This window comes from Jaculus jaculus, chromosome 8, assembly GCF_020740685.1.
Source record: "Jaculus jaculus isolate mJacJac1 chromosome 8, mJacJac1.mat.Y.cur, whole genome shotgun sequence".
In the NCBI taxonomy this organism is placed as follows: Eukaryota; Metazoa; Chordata; class Mammalia; order Rodentia; family Dipodidae; genus Jaculus; species Jaculus jaculus.
In genome coordinates, this window is record NC_059109.1 from 108,243,712 (window position 1) to 108,270,078 (window position 26,367).

The 26,367-nt window shown below is 43.0% G+C and overlaps 1 protein-coding gene across 2 annotated transcripts; it reads right to left on the reverse strand.

Annotated features, from left to right (window-relative positions):
• Positions 1–509: 509 nt before the first annotated feature.
• On the reverse strand, positions 510–25,447 carry Gins1 (GINS complex subunit 1). Of its 2 annotated transcripts, none has more exons than XM_045156904.1 (7): positions 25,254–25,447; positions 24,189–24,253; positions 20,804–20,902; positions 19,139–19,229; positions 12,802–12,918; positions 6,675–6,749; positions 510–1,002 (listed from the first exon to the last, which is right to left on the reverse strand). In XM_045156904.1, exons 1-7 carry the CDS (start codon positions 25,326–25,328, stop codon positions 934–936), a joined length of 591 nt encoding a protein of 196 aa, XP_045012839.1. In that variant the 5' UTR covers positions 25,329–25,447; the 3' UTR covers positions 510–933. The 2 variants fall into 2 exon arrangements, with proteins under 2 accessions (XP_045012839.1, XP_045012840.1); XM_045156905.1 differs by lacking the exon at positions 25,254–25,447 and adding an exon at positions 25,080–25,188.
• Positions 25,448–26,367: the final 920 nt, after the last annotated feature.

Consider the following 26,367-nt stretch of genomic DNA (forward strand, 5'->3'; position numbering starts at 1 on the left):
AGAGACTGATTGAGAAGGGATATGATGGAGAGTGGAGTTGTGAAGGGGAAAGTGTGTGTGGGGGGGGATTATTATGGTTTATTGTTTATAATTAAGAAGTAGTCAATTAAAAAAAATAAAAATGACTGAAAAAAAAAAAAAGATAGAGGAAAAAGCCAAGAGTGGTGGCACATACCTTTAAAGCCAGCAGAGGCAGAGGTAGGAGGATGGCTATGAGTTTGAGGCCAGCCTGGGACTACAGAGTGAGTGCCAGATCAGCCTGGGCTACCGTGAGACCCTACCTTGTGTGAGAGGGGTTGTTAATAATAAAAAGGGAGATTCAGGCAGTGGCTCATAGATCCTTACCATGGAGCCCACTCACTCTTCCGAGCTCTAACTCAGAGATGTGGCTTTTCTTTATTCCTGTCTTTCTCCTTTTTGGATGCTGGTAGATCTTCAGCATGCTTGTTGACTCTTTGGAGTGTTCCTTCTTTTTTCTTAACAACTCCTCATCCCACCCAAAAACAGAATGAAGCTTTAAAATGTTTATTGCTGTTTATAAAAGGATAAAAGAACAGTGTAACAGCTGTGGGAGTGTTAAGATTACAGATACAGCTTGTAAGAAGGAGTAGGAAGGATTGGTACATAGCACAGAAACCAGACCTTAATGGTTAGCCAACTGTACTCCAGGCCAAATGCGTCTGGAGGTACTATCTGTTGTTTATCTGTAGTGCCAGGAATGGGATCCAGAACACCTTGACTTCTGGACAAGCCCTCCGCCACCAAGCAACACTCCCAGCCAGTCTTCGTCATCTTAAAGTGTGTCTGAAAATTTTAAATCAAGGAAGTTGGAAAGGGTTGGAGGTCCAGATGCAGACACGGCCATGAGTCAGGTTCAGCTTCGCGCCCGGACCAGAGGTGGCAGTGCCCTGCACGTGTCACCACGTGATGCAGTCACGACAGGACATGCTCAAGAACTCCTTGTCTGATCAGCTGCTCACACTTCCACCGAGGCAAAAAGTGCTGCGGGCAAAAGGGAGTGAAGGAGGAAGAGAGAGACATGATTAACACAACATTTTAAATTACACTCTGCACCGTTAAAACACAGCCACTGATTGGGTATTTTTCTACCTCCTATAACCAAGTAGCTAAAAGCTAAATGTAATTTGCAGTTTACAATCATGTAAAACTGATCTCACTCCTCTGTGAACTCCACTAAATTATTTTTGCAAAAAAACTCATTGTTTGTATAAGTTGAATTCAACTGAGACTTCTGTGTTTTAGATGGTGTCTTCCATAGTATTTGTGTTTTTGAAGGTGAGGTCTCGGCTGTAGATTTAAGTGGCAAGGTTTATGTGAAATACCAACAAGGAGTGGCTACGTCAACATCTAACAACAGTGACATCTTCTCTCCTGCCTCCTCAAGTACTTGAAACCTGCAGAGGAGCTTGCCTACATGGTATGAGAGACTCTGTCGTGTAGCTAATGTCTGTGAGGACATCATGTGGCTCCACAGGGCTCAAAGCAGGTGGACAAAGTCTCCCTTCCACACAAAGAGGCTTCGAGCAGGAGTGAGCGCTCACTAATCCAAGTGTGAGGCACAGCACCAGGAACGTGTCTAAGCTCTCAGGTGACCCCAGAAACTTCCAAGAAAGATGTAACTGGGCAGCACTGAGAAACAGTACATTACAAGTATTAGGGGGCCAATAAGCCTGGCTTGTTTCTTGTTTTCTTTGAGACAGGGTTTCACTCTGTAGCTCAGGCTATCCTTGAACTTGTGACAATCGTCCTGCTCTAGCCTCCTAGCTGCTAGGATTAGAAGGTATGAGATACTAGGGCTGGATAGATGGTTTAGTGGTTGAGACATTTGCCTGAGAAGCCTAAGGACCTGGGTTTAATTCCCCAGAACCCACATAAGCCAGATGTACATGGCGGTGCATATCTGGAGTTCATTTGCAGTGGCTAGAAGCCCTGGTGTGTCCATTATCTCTCTCTCTCTCTCTCTCCCTTTCTCTGTCTCAAATTTAAAAAAAAATTAAAAAAAAAAGAAGGTATGAGCTACTGACTATTAACATGATATTTTAAAAAATGTATTTTTATTTATTTCCTTGGTAGGGGGGAGAGAGAAGCAGAGAGACTGAGCAATACCAGGGCCTTTTGAATTTACAGAAATCTTCCTACCTCTGCCTCCTGAGTGCTGGGATTAAAGGTGCACACCACTATGTCTGGCTTTTAAAACTATCTTTATTTATTTATTTGCAAGCAGAGAGAGAGCGAAAGAGACAGAGACAAAGAGAGAATCAGTGTGCCAGGGCCTCTTGCCATTGCAAATAAAATACAGATGCATATGTCACTTTGTGCATCTGGCTTTATGAAGGTATTAGGGAATTGAATCTGGCCCAACAGGCTTTTCAAGCAAATGCTTTTAACTACTGAGCCATTTCCCCAGCCCTAACACAAGTTTTTGTTTGTCTGGTTTTGTTTTTTTTTTTTAAGGTAGGGTCTAACTCTAGCTCAGGATGACCTGGAATTCTCTATGTAGTCTCAGGGTGGCCTTGAACTCACGACAATCCTCCTACCTCTGCCTCTGGAGTGTTGGGATTAAAGACATGTGCCACTACCCAGCTGCTTGTCTGGTTTTTTGAAGTAGGGTCTTGCTCTAGCCCAGGCTGACCTGTAATTCATTATGTAGTCTCAGGCTGGCCTTGAACTCACAGCAATCCTACCTTTGCTTCCCAAGTGCTAGGATTAAAGGCATACACTAGCCACCATGCCTGAGTAACATGAGTTTTTTTAATTTTTTTTTAAATTTTTTTTTTTTTGTTCATTTTCATTTATTTATTTGAGAGTGACAGACATAGAGAGAAAGACAGATGGAGGGAGAGAGAGAGAATGGGCGCGCCAGGGCTTCCAGCCACCGCAAACGAACTCCAGACGCGTGCGCCCCCTTGTGCATCTGGCTAACGTGGGACCTGGGGAACCGAGCCTCGAACCGGGGTCCTTAGGCTTCACAGGCAAGCACTTAACCGCTAAGCCATCTCTCCAGCCCGAGTTTTTTTAATTTTTAAAAAATATTTTTATTGGGCTGGAGAAGTGGCTTAATGGTTGAGGCGCTTGCCTGCAAAGCCAAAGGTCCCAGGTTCACTTCTCAGGACTCACATAAGCCAGATGTACATTGTGGCGCATGCATCTGGAGTTAATTTGCAGCAGCTGAAAGCCCTGGTGCGCCCATTCTATCTATCTTTCTCTCTCTCTCTTAAATAAATAAATAAATAAAAACAAATATTTAAAAAAAATTTTTTTTTAATTTATTTGCAAGCAGAAGGAGATGGAGAGAAGAAAGAGAGAGAGTCAGAATGGGCACGTCAGGACCTCTAGTCACTGCAAACAAATTCTAGATGCATGTGCCACTTTGTGCATTGGCTTTCCTCTTAAATAATAGCATTAATTTAATGGTTTTGTTTTTGTTTTGTTAGTTTCTTGAAGTAGGGTCTCACTCTAGCCCAGGCTGACCTAGAATTCACTACCTATAGTTTCAGGGTAGCCTCAAACTCATGGTGATCCTCCTACCTCTACCTCCAAAGTGCTAGGATAAAGGTATGGACCACCATGCCTGGCTTTTAATAGGTTTTTTTTTTTTTTGGCGGTGGGGAAAGAGAGACAGGTTGAAGAATGGGCACACCAAGGCCTCTTCATCACTGCAAATCAATTCCAGGTACATACACCAACCACTTTGTGCGCCTAGCTTTATTTGGATTGTGAATGGCTCCACTGTGCAGCTGAGTGTCCCAGGAGGAAGGCCTTCACATGTCCACACAGGAAGAAGCGGACGAACAGGCCCAGGCTTTACTGCCTCAGCACAAGCAGGTAGATCTGCACAGAGTTCAAGAAAAAGTCAACTGTGGGATGAAGTGACACTTCTGTGTGTTTGCTTTGTGAGAGCTTTTCTCTTGGGATCCACAGCCTCCCATGAGCCTCCAAAAATAAAAATTTTATGAAAATATTAATTCATCTCTGGTTGTAATCCTAGTGCAATGAATTTAGGAGAGCATATGAGAGTGAAACTGGCATTTTAACACTAAATATTTTATAATACCCTTAAAATATGCAGACTTTGTTTCAAGGGGTGGAAGTTCCACACTAGTAAAACAGGAGACAATCAGGGAATAAGCCCAGTCACCAGATGGCCTGAAGCATTCTGCTTCCTGGCATAAACAGTCAGCACTTTGACTCAGGGTCAAGACACTAACTGGTTCACACCACCACAAAAGGCAAAGAAAAGAAAGTGGCTGTTCTCAGGTCTTTCCTCCTCCTCTCTGGTGATTTCAGAAATGAGGAGATGTTATAAATGAATTTGGCCAATGTGAAGCCATGGTTCTACCTAAAACTTTACACTTGGGCTGGAGAGATGGTTTAGCGGTTAAAATGCTTGCCTGCAAAGCCAAAGGACCCAGATTCAATTCTGCAGGACCCATGTAAGCCAGATGCACAAGGTGGCACATGTGTCTGGAGTTTGTTGGCAGTGGCTGGAGGCCCTGGTGTTAACCCATAGGCAGGGCCCTGGGTTAAAGCAAGCCTAAGCAGTCTGACATGAAGGCCCAGGCTACAGAGCAGTCGCAGCAGTCTGAACTGCAGGTCATATCTCGGGGACCAGACCATCAGGGGAGCTCCTCCCCGCATTCCCAGAGGTCACAGTGAGCCAGGATCCTCCCCCTATTCTTGGGGATTTCAGTGAGCCTGGACCCCTGGACAAAAATCTCAGACTGGAGATCAGCAGGAAGGAAATAAGGCCACTCCCTCTCCAAGCAGGAATACCTGGACATTCAGACAAGACTTGGGCTTTGCCCATAAACCTATGACCTTTGGCCAGTTGCCTAGGAAACTCCTTATATGGTATCAGCCAGCACCTTTGCAAAGCCCATCCCCCTGTACCATTGCTTATATGCTGGAATGTATGTCCCCATATGCTAATTAGGCATCAGCAAGCAACCTTTACATCCAATCCCCCTAGGGCCCTCAACTGCTTTATAAAACCCATTTCCCTATTGATTAAAGAGAGCTGTTCACAGAAACTGTCTCCCACAAGTCTTTTCTTTCCTGTGCTCACCACCACAGTTGCCTGGGATGCTTTCGGGGGAACCGCAGTGGGGCCCTGGAAGACCCAGGTACCCACACTAGTACACCCATTCTCTCTCTCTCCCCTTCTCTCCCTCTCAAATAAATAAAAATTATTTAAAGTTTATAGTTTCAGTGTCGTCCTACTAAACCATTCTGCTTATGCATGACTTGCTGCTCTCTCACTGTGTGATTAGAGCCAGGCTACAATGAAGCTTAAGATGAAAACAATTGCTTAGCAACTTTTTAAAATAAATTCAAAGATGGAAGCTAAATTTAGCTTCTTTTTGTCTTACTATGAATACAAACCTATGTCTTGTGCCTGCTGACCAAACACACTACCAGTGAGGCACATCTCTAGCCATCTTTTAAAATTTTTTTAAATATTTTATTTACTTATTTCACAGAGAAAGAGGGAGAGAGAGAATGGGTGCGCCAGGGCCTCCAGCCACTGCAAACAAACTCCAGATGTGTGTGCCCTCTTGTCATCTGGCTAACGTGGGCCCTTTGCAGGCAAATGCCTTAACTGCTAAGCCATCCCTCCAGCCCAATTAAAAAAAAAATTTTAATAGAGAGAATTAGCACACCAGGGCCTCTAGCCACTGCAGTCAAACTCCAGATGCACATGCCACCTTGTGTGCATATGTGACCTTATGCTTATGCATTACCTTGTGAGTCTGGCTTCATGGGTTATAGGGGGTTGAACCCGGGCCCTTAGGCTTTGTAGGCAAGCACTTGAATTGATAAACCATCTCTCTAGCCCTTTATCTGTCTTTTTGTCATGCTGTGGATCTGAACCTATGGCCTCGTGGCAAATGCTCTACTACCACTAGGTACATCTCCAGCTCTCTGTTTTTTTTTTTTTTGTTGTTGTTTGTTTTGTTTTTTTGTTTTTAAGCTTTTCAAGGTAGAGTCTCACTCTAGCTCAGGCAGACCTGGAATTCACTATGCAGTCTCAGGGTGGCCTCGAACTCACAGCGATCCTCCTACCTCTGCCTCCCCTCCCAAGTGCTGGGATTATAGGTGTGCACCACCAAGCCCAGCTCTGTTTTACTTTTTATTTAGAAACAGAGTCTAGCCCTGAGACTGCATAGTGAATTCCAAGTCAGCCTGGACTAGAGTGAGACCCTACCTCGAAAGAAACAAACAGAAAAAAAAAGAAAGAAAGAAACATGGTCTCACTAAGTTGCTCAGGCTGGCCTTGAACTTTCAATTCACCTATCTCAGCCTTCTGAATAGCTGAGACTATAGGCCAATGCCACAAACCTAGTTTAAATTGAACAATTTAGGAGCCTCAAAAATCTATCACTTAACTAAAATAAGGCCCATTACAATCACTTCCTGAGAAAATGTTTAGTGTCAAATATAAACAAGAGCAAAGTATATAATCTTTTCTTATGATATGAAACATTTGCTTCAAGTCTTACTATTTTGAAAAAGTATGACACAGGGCATCTTATACTAAACATAATGGCTAAGATACAGAGGATCATCACAAGGGGAATCTTTACTTTGCTAATGAGCCCCACATTTCCACTCTGAACATTCTTACAAGGCTTTAAGTTTATGACAAGAAATACCTGGCTATTTTTTTTCAGTAGGATTGAAGTGCCATCATCAACTTCGAATTCTCCGTAGTCTTTTAGACATCGCACCTTAAAGGAAAAGCATACTTTATTAATTTTTTTCCTTTCTTTAGATAGGGTTTCACTAGCCTCCGATTCTCAAATTCAAGCAATTCTCTGGTATGAGGCTCCCGTACAAGTGTGCAGCACTATGCCTGCCTTGTTACATATGTAATGATCAAAAAGAAAATGAGCACTGCATAACATCTACCCGGTACAAGTATTATCTGTTTTCTCTGGGCACTTACGCTGCTGGCACTGTGGTATTCTGATGCCTCCAGCTGATGCAAGGAAGAAAAGTGGCCCCATCTCTGAGTGCGCAGGGTCAGTGCTGGCAGCACGCACGGGGGCGGGGCCAAGGCGGCCGGATCCTTCCTCGCTGCACATGCAGAAAGGCAGGAGCACTTTGAGACTGTTTTAGATCTACTCCAGCCTGATTCTTGCAGATCTCACCCATATAGTAACAATAGGAGAATGAGGCAAGTTTGCATAATTCCTCGAAGAGATTCTTCCAATCTCCTCCACTATTCATAGCAGTAGAAAAAATAAAGAAAGATGAGGCACCACTCATGACAGGAATCGGGAGAGGGATTAGTTGCTGGGTGGAGGAGAGAAGCAAGACTGACTTTGATAGCCATTTCCTTTTCCTCTTTTTCTTTTTCTTTTCTTTTTTTTTTTATTTTTTTGAGGTAGAGTCTCTCACTGAACCAGGAGCTCACAGAATTTTTTTTAATGTTTTATTTTGGGGACTTTTGGTTAACATGGCAACATAGTAGCTTCACCAAAGCAGCCTAGGGGGAGAAATAAGCAGAAAAACACCATAATACACTCTTCTACCAAAAAGTGAAGGTGTATAAGCAATTATCATCCACAGTGGCAACACAGGAGCAACCCAGAGCTGCTAGCAACCACAGGAAGCCGGCAGAATCAGCTCTTTCCACCACACTGCTCCCAGTCTCTGGGAAGAGCCACATGCCGGAGCCACAGAACAGAACCCAGGAGGGGGAACTCTCCACTCACACCAGGCTCACTGTACTCAAAAACCTGAAGGAGGGCTAGAGGGATGGCTTAGCAGTTGAGGCCCTTGCCTGCAAAGCCAAAGGATCCAGGTTCAAGTCCCCAGGACCCATGTAAGCCAGATGCGCAAGGTGGTACATAAGTATGGAGTTCATCTCCAGTGGCTAGAGGCCCTGGCATACCCATTCTTTCTCTCTCTCTGCCCCCCCCCCCCAAAAAAAAAAAACCCTTGGAGAAGATAGCAGGAACCAAGTCAGGCATGGTGACACATGCCTTTAATCCCAGCACTCGAGAGGCAGAGGCAGGAGGATTGTCATGAGTTCAAGGCCACCCTGAGACGACATAGTGAATTTTAGGTCAGCCTGGGCTAGAGCGAGACCCTACCTCAAAACAACAACAACAACAACAACAACAAAATAACAAAAACCCAAAAAGCTAAATAGTAAGAAACCAAACAACCTAATTAAAAAATGGGCTATGAAACTAAATAGAGAGTTCTCAAAAGAAGAAATACAGATGGTATATAAACATCTAAAAAATGTTCTACATCCTTAGCCATCAGGGAAATGCAAATTAAAACTACTTTGAGATTCCATCTCACTTCTGTCAGAATAGCCATCATCAAGAAAACAAATGACAATATATGCTGGTGAGGATGCAGAAAGAGAGGAACCCTACTACACTGTTAGTGAGAATGTAATCTGGTGTAGCCATTTTGGAAATCAGTGTGGAGGTTCCTGAGATGCTAAAAATAGACTTGCTATATGACCCAGCTATAGCACTTCTAGGCATATATCCTAAGGACTCGTCACACTACCTTAGAGATACTTGCATAATTATGTTTACTGCCGCTCTATTCACAGTAGCTCTTTCATCATTCTTAGTAACTTCTCAGTAGTAGAAACACATTTGGTGTGGCTGTGTATCTGTTCGGTTTTTGTAGCTGTTGTCAATCTCCTACTATATTTAGTAGTAAAACCAAATATATCCTCTAAAAGTAGCTCTTATCACATAAGGTAACCAGATTCTTCTTTTTTTTTTTTTTTTTTGAGGTAATCAGATTCTTGAAATGCTGTATCTGTGTTCTAATATCTTATTTCCCCTTTCATGTGATTTTTGTTCTATAGAGTTGGTGTTGGAAACTTTTTTTTTTTTTTTTGAGGTAGGGTTTCACTTTAGCCCAGGCTGACCTGGAATTCACTATGTAGTCTCAAGGCAGCCTTGAACTCACAGCAATCCTACCTATGCCTCCTGAGTGCTAGGATTAAAGGCGTGTGCCACCCTGCGTGGCATGTTGGAAATTTTTATTTGCAGGACTTTTTTTTTTTTTTGAGATAGGGTCTCACTCTAGCCCAGGCTGACCTAGAATTCACTCTGTAGTTTCTATCTGGCCTTGAACTCACAGCAATTGTCTTGCCTTGGCTTCTCAAATGCTGGGATCAAAGGCGTGTGCCACCATGCCAGTCTTTATTTGCAGGAATTTTGTCTACCTTTATAACAGTACCTTGCTTATGCTTTTTAAGATCAAACTTCAAAGCATGGCTGATTATTCAGCAGAGATGGAGTTATATTATCCATTTGGGAGAACAGTCTTCATATTACTACAATTTCTGGTTTTGTAGGAGCATGGCTGGGAGCGTTTCTTACTGCACTGGATCGGGAAAGATTGTTAGGTGTGGAGTGACCTTTGGCTTTGTGGCTGGCCTTGTTATTTCATCATTCTGGATATAGAAATAGAAAGCAACTCACAAGAACAATTGAAGGTACAAAAGAAGAAGACGCATAATGGTTCACGCTTTTAGTCCCAGCACTTGGGAGGCAGAGGTAGGAGGATTGCTGGGAGTTCAAGGTCAGCCTGGGCTACAGTGAGACCCTAATTGAAAAAAAAAAGAGGAACAAAAGGAAAAGATATTTCTTTGTGGGGATTCCCCAGGACTGGGCAGAAAGAAATATGGCCAAGTGGTTCCACTTGTAGCACTGGTTTTTAAAGTTGTTTCAACAAGATGTTTCTGCTTTTTTCTTTTTTTGGTCGTAGCTTTTAAACCTGTAAAATTCCAGGTCTGGAAAGATGGTTAAGTGGTTAAAGGTGCTTGCTTGCTAAGCCTGATGGCCTGGCTCCATTGTCCAGAACCCATGTAAAGCCAGATGCACAAAGTGGCACATGCATCTAGAGTTCATGTGCAGTAACAAGAGGTCCTGGCATGCCCATTTTCTTTCTCTTTCCCTCTCTCTCTGCTTGCAAATAGATAAATAAATAATATATGAGATATAATAATAAGATAACTATGAAATCACTGAGAGGTTCTAATTCTAATTGAAATAAAGTATTGATAATTTTTTTAGAGAAAAGGAAAAAATTTCTGGCCTATGTTACAACATGAATGGCTGAACCTTGAGGGCATTATGCTACGTGAAATAGGCCAGTCACAAAAAGACAACTGTTGTATGACTCTACTTATACAGGTACCTAGAGAAACAGGAAATGAAGAATGGCTTGCCAGGGGCTAGGAGGAGGGGAACCTGGAAATACTGTTTAGTGGATATAAAGTTTTAGTTTTATGCCAGGAGTGGGGGGCACATACCTGTAATCACTACTTGGGAGGCTGAGTCAAGAAGTCTGTGAATTTACTGCTAGCCTGGGCTACATCATGAGAACAGTTTTGCAGGTTGAAAAGAATCTGAGGCAGGGTGTGGTGGCACACACCTTTAATCCCAGCACTCGGGAGGCAGAGGTAGGAGGATCACCGTGAGTTCAGGGCCACCCTGAGACTACATAGTGAATTCCAGGTCAGCCTGGGCTAGAGTGAGACCCTACTTCAAATCAAAAAAAAATCTGGACATGGATGGTAGTGAGAGCTGAATAATACTATGAAAGCATTGATAACATTCTGAACTAACCCTCTTAAAACTGGTTAAAATGGGGCTGGGGATATATATAATTCTGGAAGAGCACTGGCCTAGCATCCTCAACCTTCAGCCCCTCAGTAAAAGAACCAGTTAAGGGCTGGGAAAATGGCTCAGTGGTTAAGGCACTTGCCTGCAAAGCCTAATGATACAGGTTCGATTCCCCAGAGTCCATGTAAAGCTAGATGCACATAGTGACACATGCATCTGGAGTTCATTTGCAGTGGCTGGAGACCCTGGCCTTCTCCTCTCATTCTCTTTCTCTCTGCTTGCAAGTAAATAAAATTTCAAAAATAAAACTGGCTAAGGTGATCAAATTTGTCATGTGTAACTTTATCCCAATAGAGTATTAGAGAAAAACTTAAAAACTACACAAAACAAAAATAAACTCCTGAAATGAAGTTATGAAATTTGCAGAAAAATGGATGGACCTGGAAAGGATTATACTAAGTGAGGTAACCAGACCCAGAAAGCCAAGCGCCACATGTTCTCTCTCATATGTGGATCCTAGCTACAGATGATTGGGCTTCTGCGTGAGAATGAAAATACTTAGTAGCAGAGGCCAGTAAGTTAAAAAGGAGACATAAAGGGAAGAGAAAGGAAGGGAGGAGGGTACTTAATAGGTTGATATTGTATATATGTAAGTACAATGATTGTGATGGGGAGGTAATATGATGGAGAATGGAATTTCAAAGGGGAAAGTGTGGGGGGTGGGGAGGGAGGGAATTACCATGGGATTTTTTTTTATAATCATGGAAAATGCTAATAAAAACTTTAAAAATTAAAAAAATAAAATAAAATAAACTGCTGTTGACTAAGCCATCCACTTGAAGGACAGATTTGTTTGAGTGGCTTTGCCTTCAGATCAGGGTTTGAAGCAAGATGCAGTGGATGCACCTGTAGGCCTGCGGCTTGGAAAGGTCACTTCAGCCGTCCATGCAGCGCAGCAAGGCTCAGTGTCCGCAAGCAAGCAAGCAAGATACATGTACAAACCGACCTTCCAGTTTGATCGAATTTCATTTTTTGTTGCTGTTTTGGAGACAAGACCTCACCATACAGCACAGATTGCCCTGGGAGTCACTATGAAGCTCAGGCTGACTTCTAACTCCAATCCTGTAACTTCACCCTTCAGTGCTAGTGGTTACAGGTATATATATCCTCACAATTTGTTTGGTTTTTGAGGCAGGGTCTCATTCAAGCCCAGGATGACCTCAAACTCATAGTGATCCACTGACCTCAGCATCCTAAGTGCTGGGATAAAAGATGTGCGCTACCATGCCCAGCTAACCATCATAATTTTAATTACATAGGAAAAACAATGACCTGGCACCAAAGGCAAAACTATTAAAATAGACCTGTTCATGGGCTGGAGAGATGGCTTAGTGTTTAAGCTCTTGCCTGTGAAGCCTAAGGACCCGGGTTCAAGACTCAATTCCTCCAGGACCCATGTTAGCCAGATGCACAAGGGGGCACATATATCGAGTTCATTTGCAGTGGCTGGAAGCCCTGGTGTGTCCATTCTCTCTCTGTCTGTTGCTCTCAAATAAACAAATAAAAATAAACAAAAATTAAAAAAAAAATAGACCTGTTCATGAAATTTTAGCTCTTTTATTCCCACAATCCTCCTCTAGGCCACTCTTTTGGTTTTAGCTTGTGTTTCCTTTCATTTTTACTTAATTAAAAATTATTTATTTAGTATTAATTGATTTATTTATTGCAAGGAGAGGAAGACGACAGACAGGAGAATCATTGTGCCCGAGTCTCTTGCTACTACCAACAAATTCCAGATGCATGTGCCGCTTTGTGCACCTGACTTTATGTGGATACTAAGGAACTGAACTCTGGCCACCAAGCTTTGCAAGCAAGTGCCTTTAACCACTGAGCCACCTCTCCAGCTCCTTTCTTTTTTTTTTTTTTTTTTTGGTTTTTTGAGGTAGGGTCTCCCTGTAGCCCAGGCTGACCTGGAATTCACTATGGAGTCTCAGGGTGGCCTCGAACTCACAGAAATCCTCCTACCTCTGCCTCCCAAGTGCTGGGATTAAAGGCGTGTGCCACCACACCCGGCATCCTTTCTTTTTTAACAAAAGCCAACATACATTCATGTACCCTTCATAGTTAATATAAAGTAGCACAATGTACACACTAAAGAAGGCATACATACTTCAATATATAGGCTTTTAGGAGGTTTCATGTCCTGTGTGATGTCCAAACCTTCATCTCCTCCCAGTGACCTCATATAAGTAGCAAGGGACTTTTTATAATGATTGAACCACTCCATCTGTAAACAAAAGATGGTCACATGACAAAGGCATAAGAAAATGTACAAAACCACACTCTTCATTTCAAAACCAACACATGTGGTTGTTTGAATATATCATCCCATAGACTCAGGTTTGGTATTTAAGTCTCCAGTGGGTGGAGCCCTACTGGGGAAAAGGTGTCACTGGAGGCAGATCTTAGACTCTAGCCCTAAGGTGTGATTGGGGATGGATCTGAGTCCAGCCCAAACTAGGTATGCTCAGAGCAGCTTGAGACCTGGCAGTTCATGCTTGCTAATGTTGGTGTTTGCTTGCTACAGTTGTTTCTCTCTGCCTGGATCTATGGAAGTAAGCAGCTTCTTCTGCCACTGATGGACTTTCCTCTGGATTTTGTAAACTTGAGATAAACCCCTTCCTCCCATAAGCTATGACTGGTTGGATGTTAGTCCCAGGAACAAGGAGCTGACTATAACACATCCCATACATCATTAATGTGACCACTATTCCTCTATATTATAAATGCAATCAACTGCCTTCTGTGACCCCAGCACTGTTCTAGGGGCACAGCACATCAACGAAATGAACATAAGTCTTGGTTCTCAGAAAGCATGTACTCCAGTGCTCTTCAGCATAGGCGTAAGGAACATTCTACCAGAAACAGAATTATGGTAAAGATGCCACACCAGTATTAATGCTATTCTTTGTTTTTTTATGTAGGGTCTCACTCTAGCTCAGGCTGCCCTGGAATTTATTCTGTAGTCTCAGGGTGACCTTGAACTCATGGCGACCCTCCTACCTCTGCCTCCCAAGTACTGGGATTAAAGGTGTGCACCACAATACCCAGCATTAATGCTGTTCTTGAAAACTGCAGATATATTCAAGGAAACAAGCCATGGGCTGGAGAGATGGCTTAGTGGTTAAGGTGCTTACCTGTAAAGCCTAAAGACCCATGTCTGACTCTCTAGACCACACATAAGCTAGATGCACAAAGGTGAGTCAAGCACAAGGATGCATATACCCACTAGGTGGTGCAAGCATCTGGAATTTAATTGCAATGGCTGAGGCCCTGGCACACCAATTCTCTCTCTTTCTTAAAAAAAAAAAATGAAAACAAAACAAGCTGGGCGTGGTGAAGCACACCTTTAATCCCAGCACTAGGGAGGCAGAGGAAGGAGGATCTCTGTGAGTGTGAAGCCAGCTGGGGATTACAGAGTGAGTTCCAGGTCAGACTCAATTACAGTAAGACCCTATCTTGGGGAGGGGGAGAGGTAGAAAACAACTCATCTGTCTATCAAATCATGATCAATTATGTACATTCATATAAGGAACAGTATGCAACCATCAATGAGTTTTGATATAATGACCACATGGATGAACCTTGAAAATGTATGCTTTCTGAAAAACAAAAGGTGGGCTAAGAGATGGCTTAGCAGTTCAAGCACTTGTCTGTGAAGCCTAGGGACCCAGGTTCAATTCTGTAATATCCACATAAACCAGATGCACAAAGTGGCACATGCACCTTCTGTAGAGTAAAACCCTACCTCAAACAACAACAAAATCTTCCCAACAAAGGAAAGCCCAGGACCAGATGGGTTCACTACCAAATTCTACCAGTTATAGTTACCTTCCCATTGTGGAACAAAACACCCAACAAAAGTAGCTGATAGGAGAAAAGTTGTTTATTTTGGCTTACAGTCTTGAGGGAAAGCTTCATGATGGCAGGGAAAGATAGTGGAGCAGAGGCTGGACACCGCCTCCTTACCAACATCAGGTGGACAAATCAGCAGGACAGTGAACCAGGCTCTGGTAAGGGAGAGCTGGATACAACTCCCCTAAGTCTGCCCCCAACACACCTCAGCAAGGCTCCACCTCCCAAATTTCTACCAACTGAGGATCAAATATACCAAATACATGCATTTATGAGGGACATATAATCCAAACCACATAATGGCATAGAGAAAACATTCACACTGCAAAAATGGCATTGAGTATAACAAGGACAGAATGAATCAATGCAAGCTCTAAAACAAACAAGGTAAACATCAAATCCTGTAGCTCCAAGTCTGACATCTGTAACTAGTAACAAAGTTGCTAGGATTCCAATTCTGCCCCTCAGGCCAGGCTCCTTACAGCCTGGGGAACAATCTATCCCAGGCCAGCGGCTCTCTTTGGCAGCCGTCTCATAGTCCTTGCATGTCCTGCTCTGCTACAACTTATGGATCATCCTCATGGCTCTATTGGGCCTCCACATAGGTATTCCACTGAGCTTGCTGCAAATCATGCATGGCCAGTTCTAAAAAACACACCAAAGCCCCTCTCTTTTCTGCATTTGTTATACATGTTCTATATACCAGATGGGCTACCAAATTTCTTTTTTTTTTTTTTAATTTTTTTGTTTATTTATTTGAGAGTGACAGACAGAGAAGGAGGCAGAGAGAGAGAGAGAGAGAGAGAATAAATGGGTGCGCCAGGGCCTCCAGCCACTGCAAACGAAATCCAGACGCATGCACCCCTTGTGCATCTAGCTAACGTGGGTCCTGGAGAATCGAGCCTCAAACCGGGGCCCTTAGGCTTCACAGGCAAGTGTTTAACCGCTAAGCTATCCCTCCAGCCCCTACCAAATTTCTTAATCTGGGGTGGGGGGAAGCTGAATTTGACAAGCAGGACACTCCTTCAGCATTCGAGCCCCTTACTTTAGAGCCAGCATTCTTTCTGCTTTCCCAGTGCAGAACAACTGGCCTATGTCAGTGGTGGTAATCTCTCAAACAACTACAGCTGAACAAGCATTATCTCCAGGCTGAAACTTCCATTTCTTTCTGTGCCATATCCATCTGCTCACACCAGTCCACTTATATGCAATGCAACTCTGCAAGAGTTCTCAGGAGACAGGCAGAATGCACACTCACACAACAGGCTGAGTAAACCTCTTACACAAATTGCCCAATTTGGACAAAGCTCTTTCTTCCCCCTCATGAGCAAACCTCACCGTCTATGGGTCTTACTGCAGTTTGTTCTTTCAACTCTAACCAGAATGGTCCGTCAAGCTCTGCTGACAGCATTGCATGGTATCTCTTGGGTAAAGGTTACCAAAAGACCAAAAGTCAAGCAGTCAGATTTCTAGCACAACTCCACTATGCTGATGCCAATTTTCTGTTGCAGTTACTTTCACATTGCTGAAAAAAAAATGGCCAACTAGAAGCAGCTAATTGGGGGAAGGGATTAATTTTGGCTTACAGTCTCAAGGGAAAGCACCATGATGACAGAAAAATGATGGTGGAGCAGAGGCTGGACATCACCTCCTTGCCAACATCGAGTGGGTAACAGAAGCAGGAGTGAGCTGAGCCCTAGAAATGGGGAGCTGGCTAGAATACCTTTAAGCTCATCTCCAACAATCTACTTCCTTCAGCAAGGCTCTACCTCCCAAATTATCATCAGCTGTGAACCAAGCATTCAAAATGCATGAGTTTATGGAGGACACCTAATTCAAACCACAAACTACTGGACCTGTAAAGAGCTATAATACTCCTCCAACTGTTCCACAAAGTAGAAAGGGAAAGAACTCCACCAAACTCATTCTATGAAGTCAGCACTACCTTAATACCAGGTAAAGACACAACAGTAAAAGGAACTACAGAGATTTCCTTACTGAACACAGACACAAAATTTCTCAACGAAATTTTTACAATCTGAATTTAAGAAGATCAAAGATCATGATAAAAGTTACTTTCAGGGCTAGAGAGATGGCTTAGCGGTTAAGATGCTTGCCTGCAAAGCCAAAGGATCCCAGTTCAATTCTCCAGGACCCACATAAGCCAGATGCACAAGGGGGCCACATGCGTCTGGAGTTCTTTTGCAGTGGCTGGATGCACTGATGTGCCCATTTTCTCTCTCTCAAATAACTAAATTAAAAAAATATATTTTTTAAAGTTAGTTTCATTAGCAGGGTGTGTGGTGCAAGCCTTTAATCCCATCACTTGGGAGGTAGAGGTAGAAGGATAACTGTGACTTCTAGGCCACTCTGAAACTACATATGAATTCCAGGTCAGCCTATACTAGTGAGACTCTACCGCAAAAATAAAACTAAACAAAAAGTTAGTTTCATCTCAGGGATGTAAAGCAATAGATGTCATAAGGGACATAAATCACATTATCACCTCAATTGATGAGGGGAGGGGAGTAAGGAGTGGATCTTGTTATTCACAGTGGGCCCTGATAGCATCTACTAATGAGGTGACTCAATGGAAGGGGCTGGTCAACCAAGAAAGATCAACCATTTCATCAAGAGGCTTTGGGCCTCCTGATAACAGAAGAAAGATGGGAGACTAAGCTCAGCACATAGCTGGTGACTCCATAGTCAGTTCTCTCAGTGAAACCCCAAGACCAGCACAAATGGATAACAATGCTGTCTGTAATGCACCTATGGACTATATCAAGAGTGTGCTAACTCCTGATTTCACTGGGATAAGATACCAGAAGCTTCAGATCTGGGCCCTTCCAGCCCTTGCTTTTGTAAACCTCTTATGGCCGGCGCTAATTTGTATCTGCTTTGCTCTAGGATATTAAAGTTGTTTTTTGTTTGTTTATTTATTTATTTATTTTGGTTTTTCGAGGTAGGGTCTCACTCTAGCTCAGGCTGACCTGGAATTCACTCTGCATTCTTAGGGTAGCCTCGAACTCATGTCAATCCTCCTATCTCTGCCTCCCGAGTGCTGGGATTAAAGACATGCACCACCACGCCCAGCTTTGTTTTTAAATTTTATTTATTTATTTGAGAAAGCGAGAGAGAGAAAGATGCAGATAGAGGAAGAGAAAGCAAATGGGTGCACCAGGGCCTCCAGCCACTGCAAACAAACTCCAGATGCATGACCACCTTGTCCATCTGGCTTACATGGATCTTGGGGAATCAAACTGAGGTCCTTTGGCTTTGCAGGCAAACACCTTAACTGCTAAGCCATCTCTGCAGCCTTAGAACACTAAAATCTTAAGTATGCTTTCCAAAGTTCTTTGAATCAATGTAGAGAATTACTGAACTCAAGGAGAACATGGGGTTTCAGAACATGGGTATAGGGTCCTAAGTGAGGGCAATCTTACGGAAGACTATGTGTGTAACTTGTAATTATCAAGCATCATCATAAACATATAACAGGCTGATACTTCATTTTGTAAATGAGGGAGCAGTCAAATTTCTTGCTTGAGATTAGCCAGTCCACAGAGAGCTAAGATTTGAACTCAAGTCTATCGGACTCCAATCCTGTGTCCATAAACACAAAGCTAGTCTAGGTCTTAGTGGCTAGGTAAATCAAAACTTATTATTGGGCTGAAGAGATGGCTTAATGGCTAAAGTGCTTGCCTGCAAAGTCTAAGGACCCAGGTTCCATTTTCCAGAACCCACATAAGCCCGATGCATGAGTTGGTGCATGTGTCTGGAGTTTGTTTGCAGTGGCTGGAGGTCATGAAGAGCCCGTTCTCTCTATCTGCCTCTTCCTCTTTCTCTCTCTCTAATAAACAAAATATTCTTATTTTGTTTGTTTTTCAAGGTAGGGTTTCACTCTAGCTCAGGCTGACCTGGAATTCACTATATAGTCTCAGGGTGGCCTCGAATTCACAGTGATCCTCCTACCTTTGCCTCCGAGTGCTGGGATTAAAGGCGTGTGCCACCATGCCTGGCTAAATAAAATATTTTTAAAATCCTTATTATTAATATGAATTTGTAATGTAGATTAGGGTACATGTACGTATGCATGAACATATGTACATCCAAAGAACAATATCAGTATTGTTTTTTAAAATATATTTTATTTATTTATTTATTCAAGAGAGAGAAAGATAAAGAGAAACAAGGGGCACACCAGGGCCTCCATCCACTGCAAAGGAACTCCAGATGCATGTACCCCCTTGTGCATCTGGCTTACGTGGGTCCTGGAGAATTGAACAGGGACCCTTTGGCTTTGCAGGCAAAAGCCTTAACCGCTAAGCCATCTCTCCAACCCGTGTTGTTTTTTTAATCCCAACGATGGAACACTAATAACATACTGGGACTCTATTTTGTTAAGTTTTCCATAAAACATTTAGAATTACTCCCTGCCACATACTTCCAATCATAGTATATACAAATGAAATTCATCCAGAAATTGTTGAAGAATAGATGCTGAAAAACAAAAACTGTAACAGCAACACATATGTTTAGAGAACAATGCCAAAACCTCAGCAGTGTTGTAAATTTGAACAGTGGTAACTTACTTCCTCAGCAGACATGTGAAACTGTATGGTACTTGGCAAGATGCTGCCATATTCCCACCTAAGTGCTCTAATCCGAAGCAACCGGTCGTACCTAGGTCATGAAGAAGGAATTAGATGGTATGAAAATAAAAGAGAGATATGAAGTCATTCTTGGGCTGGGGTGATGGTCAGCAGTTAAAAGGTACTTGCTTGCAAAGCCTGCCAGCCTGGGTTCAGTTCCTCAGGACCCATGTAAAGCTAGATGCACTGAGTAGTGCATGTGTCTGGAGTTCGTTTGCAAGAGGCTCTGGCATGCCCATAAAATAAAGAGATTTACAAAACAAGAAAGAAAGGTGGGTGTGCCTTTAATCCCAGCACTCGGGAAGCTGAGGTAGGATGATCCCTGTGAATTTGAGGCTAGCTTGGGCTATATACAGAGTGAATTCTAGATTAGTCTGGGCTATAGTGAGATCCTATTTCAATAGGACAAAAACAGACAAACAAACAAACAAAAATGGAGAAGAAGGAGGAGGAAAAGGAAGAAGCAGCAGCAGCCATTCTGCTAACAGGAGAGTCAAAACTCATAATAACCTAAAGGGAGCAGGTGGCCTTTCTTTTTTTTTTAGGTGGACTTTCTTTGGCTTCTAACTGAAACAAATCAACAGTAGGAAGACATCTTTGGGACAAGCAGAAACATGCAGAAGGACTGGACAGATGTCACTAGGCAATGTTCACTTCTCCAAATGTGACAACATACAGTGATTATAAAGGCCAAAAAGATCCTTATTGCTTGGAGAAGAAAAGTATTAACTATTTAGTGGTAAAGTGTCATGATATTCTAAACTAGTGTAGCATAAAACAAACAAAATACAATGAAGTAAAGATGGTAAAACATTAAAAGATCTAAGGATTATGATAGTTTCAAATTATTTTTCCTCTTTCATGAATATTGCAAGGTTTGTTTTTCTAGGGTTTTTTGTTGTTTGTTTTTTTGTTTTTCAAGGTAGGGTCTCACTCTAGCCCAGGCTGACCTGGAATTCCCTATGGAGTCTCCAGGGTGGCCTCAAACTCATGGTGATCCTCCTACCTCTGTCTCCCCAGTGCTGGGATTAAAGGCATGAGCCACCATACCCAGAGTAAGTTTTCATGATAAATTTTTTTAAAAATATTTACTTATTTGAGAAAGAGACAGATATAGAGAGAATGGGCACACTGGGGCCCCTAGTCACTGCAAGCAAACTCCAGACAAATGTGCCACTTTGTGCATCTGGCTTATGTGGGTACTAAGGAATCAAAGCTGGGTCCTTAGGCTTCACAGGCAAGTGCCTTAACCACTAAGCCATTACTCCCGCCCCTAAAAAGTTTTTTTCTTTATCTTTTTCTTTTCTTTTTTTTTTTTTTTTTCAAGATAGGGTTTCACTCTAGCCCAGGCTGACCTGGAATTCACTATGGAGTCTCAGGGTGGCCTCGAACTCACAGAGAGCCTCCTACCACTGCCTCCCGAGTGCTGGGATTAAAGGCATGTGCCACCACGCCCGGCTCCTAAAAAGTTTTAAAAATAGAAACAAACAAAAAAAAGCCAGAGAGAGAGAGAGAAAAGATCTTTCACTAACCATTGGGCAATCAAACTATACTGGAAAACCTTCTGGGTTCTCTGACACTCCAAGCAAAGCCCAAGACACTTACAGGTATGCCATAGTGCAGCGCCGATTTCTTAACAAAGAACAGTGCCGAAACTTGATGGTTGGTATCAAATCACCTCTTCCACTTGCCTTTGCTTCATTCCTGATAAGAACATTTAGGGGGCAAATATCAAATGATTACATTCCAGCGTTAATTAAAAATTTCAAAGCCAATGGACTGACTTACAGGTTTGTTTTGTCCATTTAAAACAAGCAAGTCAATCAAAGTAAAGCACCTCCACTTCAGTGCTTTTACCAGTATGCTAAAGGACAAGAGCCAGGTATGGTGGTACATGCCTTTAGTCCCAGCACTTGGGAGACTAAAGTAAGAGGATTCCTGTGGATTTAAAGTCAGCCTGGGGGTAGAGGGATGGCTTAGCAGTTAAAGCATTGTTTGCCTGCAAAGCCGAAGGACTCAGGTTCAATTCTCCAGGACCCAGGTTAGCCAGATGCACAAGGGGGCACATGCAACTGGAGTTGGTTTGCAGTGGCTGGAGGCCCTGGTGTGCCCATTTTCTCACTCTCCTCCTCTTTCTCTGTCACATAAACAAATAAAAATGTTTTAAAGTCAGTCTGGGCTACAGAGTGATTTCCAGGTAGCCTGGTCTATAGTGAGATCCTACCTACAAACAAACAAGTCAGAAGTGAAATACCCTAAGCTCATCCCATCAGGGACATATGGTACTGGACATTTCTGCACAAGGATGAATTCTTTTATATCTAAGAGAAAATCACTGTGTTTGCTCATTGTTTGGAATTCCTTAATCATGCTGCCATAAGAGACAAACCTCATATTGTTCATAGGATTTTGGTCCCATGTCTGTCACCCCTTTTTTTTCTTACTTAGTACTTTCCTTTCATTGGTTCTTCCAAATTCTTATGACAAAGTAAGTTCAAGTGGAGTCAAATGGTCCATTCCTCTTGCACAATCTTCAACTATGTACATGGAATAAAGTGTTTTTCACACAAAGGGACAAAATTTTGGTGGTGCTCTATAAGAAGTACATCTCGGATAGTATTACATTTTACTGCTAGGTACAGAATGTATAAGAATCTACTATTTGGGGTTTTTAAAGGAACCAGATGGACAAGAAAAGGATTCATTTACACAGTGCTCACCCCTGAAAATATATGCACAGTAAGTCCCATTTTATCATAGTGTCAAGATCTGAGCTATTTTGTGTTTGTGCTACTGGGGATCAAACTCAAGACCCTGCACATGCTAGACAAGCACTCTACCCCTAAACCACATGCCGTGGCCACACAGCACTGTTCTGTACACTTTGCCACCCTATGAAGGTCATACTTATTTTTCACATTCCTAATTGCTACTTATAATATGTTGTGAATTATAAAATAAGAGGACAAGCCAGGCATGGTGGTGCATGCCATTAATCCCAGCACTTAGGAGGCAGAGGATTGCCATGGGTTCAAGGCCACCCTGAGAATACATAGTGAATGCCAGGTCAGCCTGAGCTAGAGTGAGACCCTACCTCAAAAAAAAAAAAAGTACAAATAAACTACACCTGACTAGCAGGGCATATGGTGGCAGAGGGTGGCTCCCACCACTAGGAAGACTGAGGTAGGAGGCTTACATAACAAGTCTGGGGCTAGCCTGAGCTACAGTATGAGATCTTTCTCACGAGATAAACCTGAAACATCAGGGCACTTCAGAGAATACAAGTTTAAAAAAAAAACCAAAAACCTCACATTTACACATGGCTAGTTAGAAAGGAACTGACTTCCATTCACAAACAACTTTAACCAGAAACTGGAAACAATGGTCGCCTTTCCAAAGAGAATTTAAGAGGGAAGACAGAAATTTGGATTATAAAGCTGCAATAGAACAACTACAGGGGCTACAGAAAAGTCACATCCTCACTGGACCAACTCCAAAATACATCTTTATTCTGCCCACTTTTTGTTCGCTCAGATCCCCTCTACTGACCTGGATGCACAGAGGCCTCCTTCTCCTCTCACTTCTCTAAGACTTGTCACACCCACTACATCACACTTAAATATCTCATCTGGTGCCATGTTGGTTTCTAAGTGCCAGTTTCCTGAATATACCCTTCCTTTATGATCCTGGACCCTGACATGTGCTGTACATGCTGCTTAGAATGCTTTCTGTCCACCATCGCTGCCTCACCAAAACCTTCTTCTTAAGGTATCAGCTGAAATGTCTCCTGATTCCTTAATCTTGGCTACGTATCCATTATTCTCCCCTCTTGCCTTCCTTTAGAGCACGTCTCCCAATTTGGCACATCAATATCTACTATCTGTCTCTGGCACAAGTCAGCAAGGGTCATGATCAGGAATCTCGACTATAAATTTACCACAGAAATACCAGAACCATTTATCGGCACAAATTCAGTGCATACTTGTTGAATCAATCAATGAAAGACCTGGAGCCTTAAGTTCAGGACTTGACATAAGCCTTATGTTTGCTGCCAACCTGCTATGGTTCACTTCCTCATTCCATCCCTAATGACCTTTCTTGATTACATGTACAGGAATGCTTCACAAATCTTATCAGCAAGCTACTGATTTCTATATCCAAGTGACTCATCAAAACAGCCTCCCATCCACAAAGCCAGAGATCTTGTGTCACAGGGACAGACAGACTCCTCTCGAGTACAGGTCTTGATCGCCTCAACCTTAATCCAGCAACTGGTACCCCTTTCTGTTTTATACTTTACCAAGTGATTGAAACCTGTGAAGTTTGTCATAGCACCCAGACTCTCCATTGTGCCAATTGCCATGCTTAGCTCTGAACAGCCCTCTCTTGACCTAAGCTGTAGCTTTTAAAGACACTAGTTCTCAAGAAACTCCACTAGAGCTGTCAGAAACCACTGCTGCTCCCACTAAGTTTAAAAATGTGTTGTTCTCCTTCAAACACACTAAGGGACCAGTTACTGAAAATAAACCATAGATATAATGCCTTCAATTTGTCATGATCTCTTTTTTAGCTCCTGTCTCACCTTTTTGTTGTTGTTTTTGAGGTAGGGTTTCACTCTAGTTCAGACTGATCTAGAATTCACTATGTAGTCTCAGGGTAGCCTCAAACTCACAGTGATCCTCCTACATCTGCCTCCCGCTCCTGCTGGGGTTAAAGGCGTACACCACCACGCCTAGCTTCTGCCTCTCCTTTCTAAGTCTACTTTACTTCCTTTCAACTTGAGAGGTCATGCCCTGAGTATTTATTTATTAAGCATCCATTGCATGCCAAGCACTGTTAAAACCTATGACTGGCACCAACCTAAGTTCTAGTCTTGTGTTAACTTCACAGAGAATTTAAATGAATAAATAAATTAAACAGAAGCAAGGTTACTGTTTTTAACATCTTAGGTCTTAAATTATTTTAAAATATCAATCTTGTCAAAACTTACACATCAGACTGGTTTTGTTCATATAATGCTTTCATCTCCTCCAGAACTTGTCTGATTCCATCCTCCTAAAACATATAAACTAATGTTGATATGCATTCACTTGCTTCCCCTACCAATATCCCACCATGATTCACATACGTTACCAGAAAGTAACAGTACACATACTATTTCAATGTTATAACAAGTGTTAGCAAGGAGCATAAAATGGTGCAGCCCTTTGGAAATCAGTTCTACGATTTCTCAAACAGTTAAACATAAGGACCTGGTAGTGGTGGTGCTTTTCTGTAATCACTGCACTCAGGAGGCAGACCAGAATCAAGTGTTCAAGGCCATCCTACAATATATAGTGAGACAAAAAAACAAAGGGCTAGACCAGAACTAGATGGTAAGACCCTATTGCTGAAGAATCCACATGCTTGAGCTGCAGGTCACTGAGAAATCAAGCTGAGTTAGAAGCCTTCTCCCTAGTGACTAGTTGTGAGGATGCTGAAAAGAGCTATGCAGCCTACTGGGGAAGAAAAGTCACCAGTGGTGTTAACCAGCAGTGGACCCTGCAAGCTCTATGGCTGTCCACCCAGGCCAAATGTACCAAATGGTGCAGAGAGCTTGACTAAATGACCCAGAACGAGAAACTGCACGATAGTTCCAGAAGTTGCTCCGCCCCCTCTACTAGGATCTCTGCAGGCAGGCACCTTCCCAACAAGCTACGTTCCTACGCCGGCAGGCCAGCTTTTACATCAAACACTTCACAGCCCAAATACGATCAGGACGCACGTTAGTTAATGTTTGGTCAAAGACAGTAACAGCGACAAACCGGTGCAAGAAAAAACTAAAATACTCTCAGATGGAGAGACTCATTAAATCACTGAGTAACATAAACACGAGTCTTGCCTTTTTCCTCTTATAATTTGGCGTCTCAAAAAAATTTTTTTGTCGGCCTCGGAAACATCAAAGTGGACGACCCTGAAGAGGCTAGTGAGACTCGCCGCCAACCCCAACACTAGGCCCCTCCCCTCCCGCTAGGCTCCGCCCCCAGCACGGCCTTCCCCCGCCGCCGCCCCTCACGTTGAAGGCTGGTAGCTGCCCGTCTGGCGCGCGGTGCAACTCGCGGATCAACTCGACAGCTTTTTCGCAGAACATAGCGGGTGCGCCTCGGTCCCGCAGCCCCTACAACCGCCGAGTGTCACGGCAAGCTGTCGCTGGACTCTCGGCCACCGCGCTCTAGTGGCTCAGCGTCCCAATAGCTCCTGCTCTGCGCCTCCGCCCCGCACTTTGGCGCCAAACAGGCTCAGCCAATAGAAAGGCGCTACTCGGCTCATGGACTAAGGTGGCTGAAAAGGGACATTTGCCCCTTCTGCCCAGTCGTAGTTCAAGAAGGGAAGGTGGATAAAGAGGAGTGATGTCTTCCTTAGAGGATGCTCAGATGTCTGGGGATTAGAGTCCCTGAAGGGCCGGTCTGAGCCCCAAGGCTAAACTTAAAACGCTTTTTCGAACTCCCTAGGGGCCGACCCGGCTACTCTGTACGCAACAAAAATGAATGCATGAGCCATAACTTCCTTTTTCTTTATTCCATTTGGTTCATTCATTTTCCTTAGGATCCCAGGGGCACCTTTAGGTGAAGAGGGAAAACCCAGATAGGATACAGTTTCCTTTTAATTTTGCAGTGAGGGCTTTTCTTTTACACAAAAAGGAAACCATTTTTTTATTGGGTACCTACTCTGCGGTAGGGCTCTGATATTTCATTTGATTCTCACATTTTCGCCCTAAAATTTATTATTAAAATAAACTACTGGTAAACCAAGCAGTTAACTTGCTCAAGGTCACACAACTCATAAAATGATTAGTACATATTATATAAGCTTTACCTCTATCACCCTTTTAATCTAAAGCAGGTTATAAAACATATTCGTAAAATAGCTACGTGTGGTGGTGCATATATTTAATCCCAGCACTCAGGAGGCTGAGGTTGGAGAATAACTGTTAGTTCCAAGCCAGCCTGAGACTATATTGTGAATACTAGGTTAGCCTGGGTTAGAGTGATACCCTACCCGAAGCCCCAAAAACTCTGTGTGTGTGTGTGTGTGTGTGTGTGTGTATTTGTAAATAAAAAAAAAGAATGTCCTAGCTGGGAGTGTGTGGTAGGGTGCCTGTAGTCCCAGCACTCCTGTGGTTCAGGCAA

Coding starts and splice junctions, on each gene's coding strand:
- Gins1 (XM_045156904.1), bottom strand. CDS start 25,328: ATGTTCTGCGAAAAAGCTGTCGAGTTGATCCGCGAGTTGCACCGCGCG. Junction 19,230..20,803: donor CGCTGCACTATGGCATACCT/GTAAGTGTCTTG, acceptor TTCATGACCTAG/GTACGACCGGTTGCTTCGGA. Junction 12,919..19,138: donor TTCACATGTCTGCTGAGGAA/GTAAGTTACCAC, acceptor TTTTGTTTACAG/ATGGAGTGGTTCAATCATTA.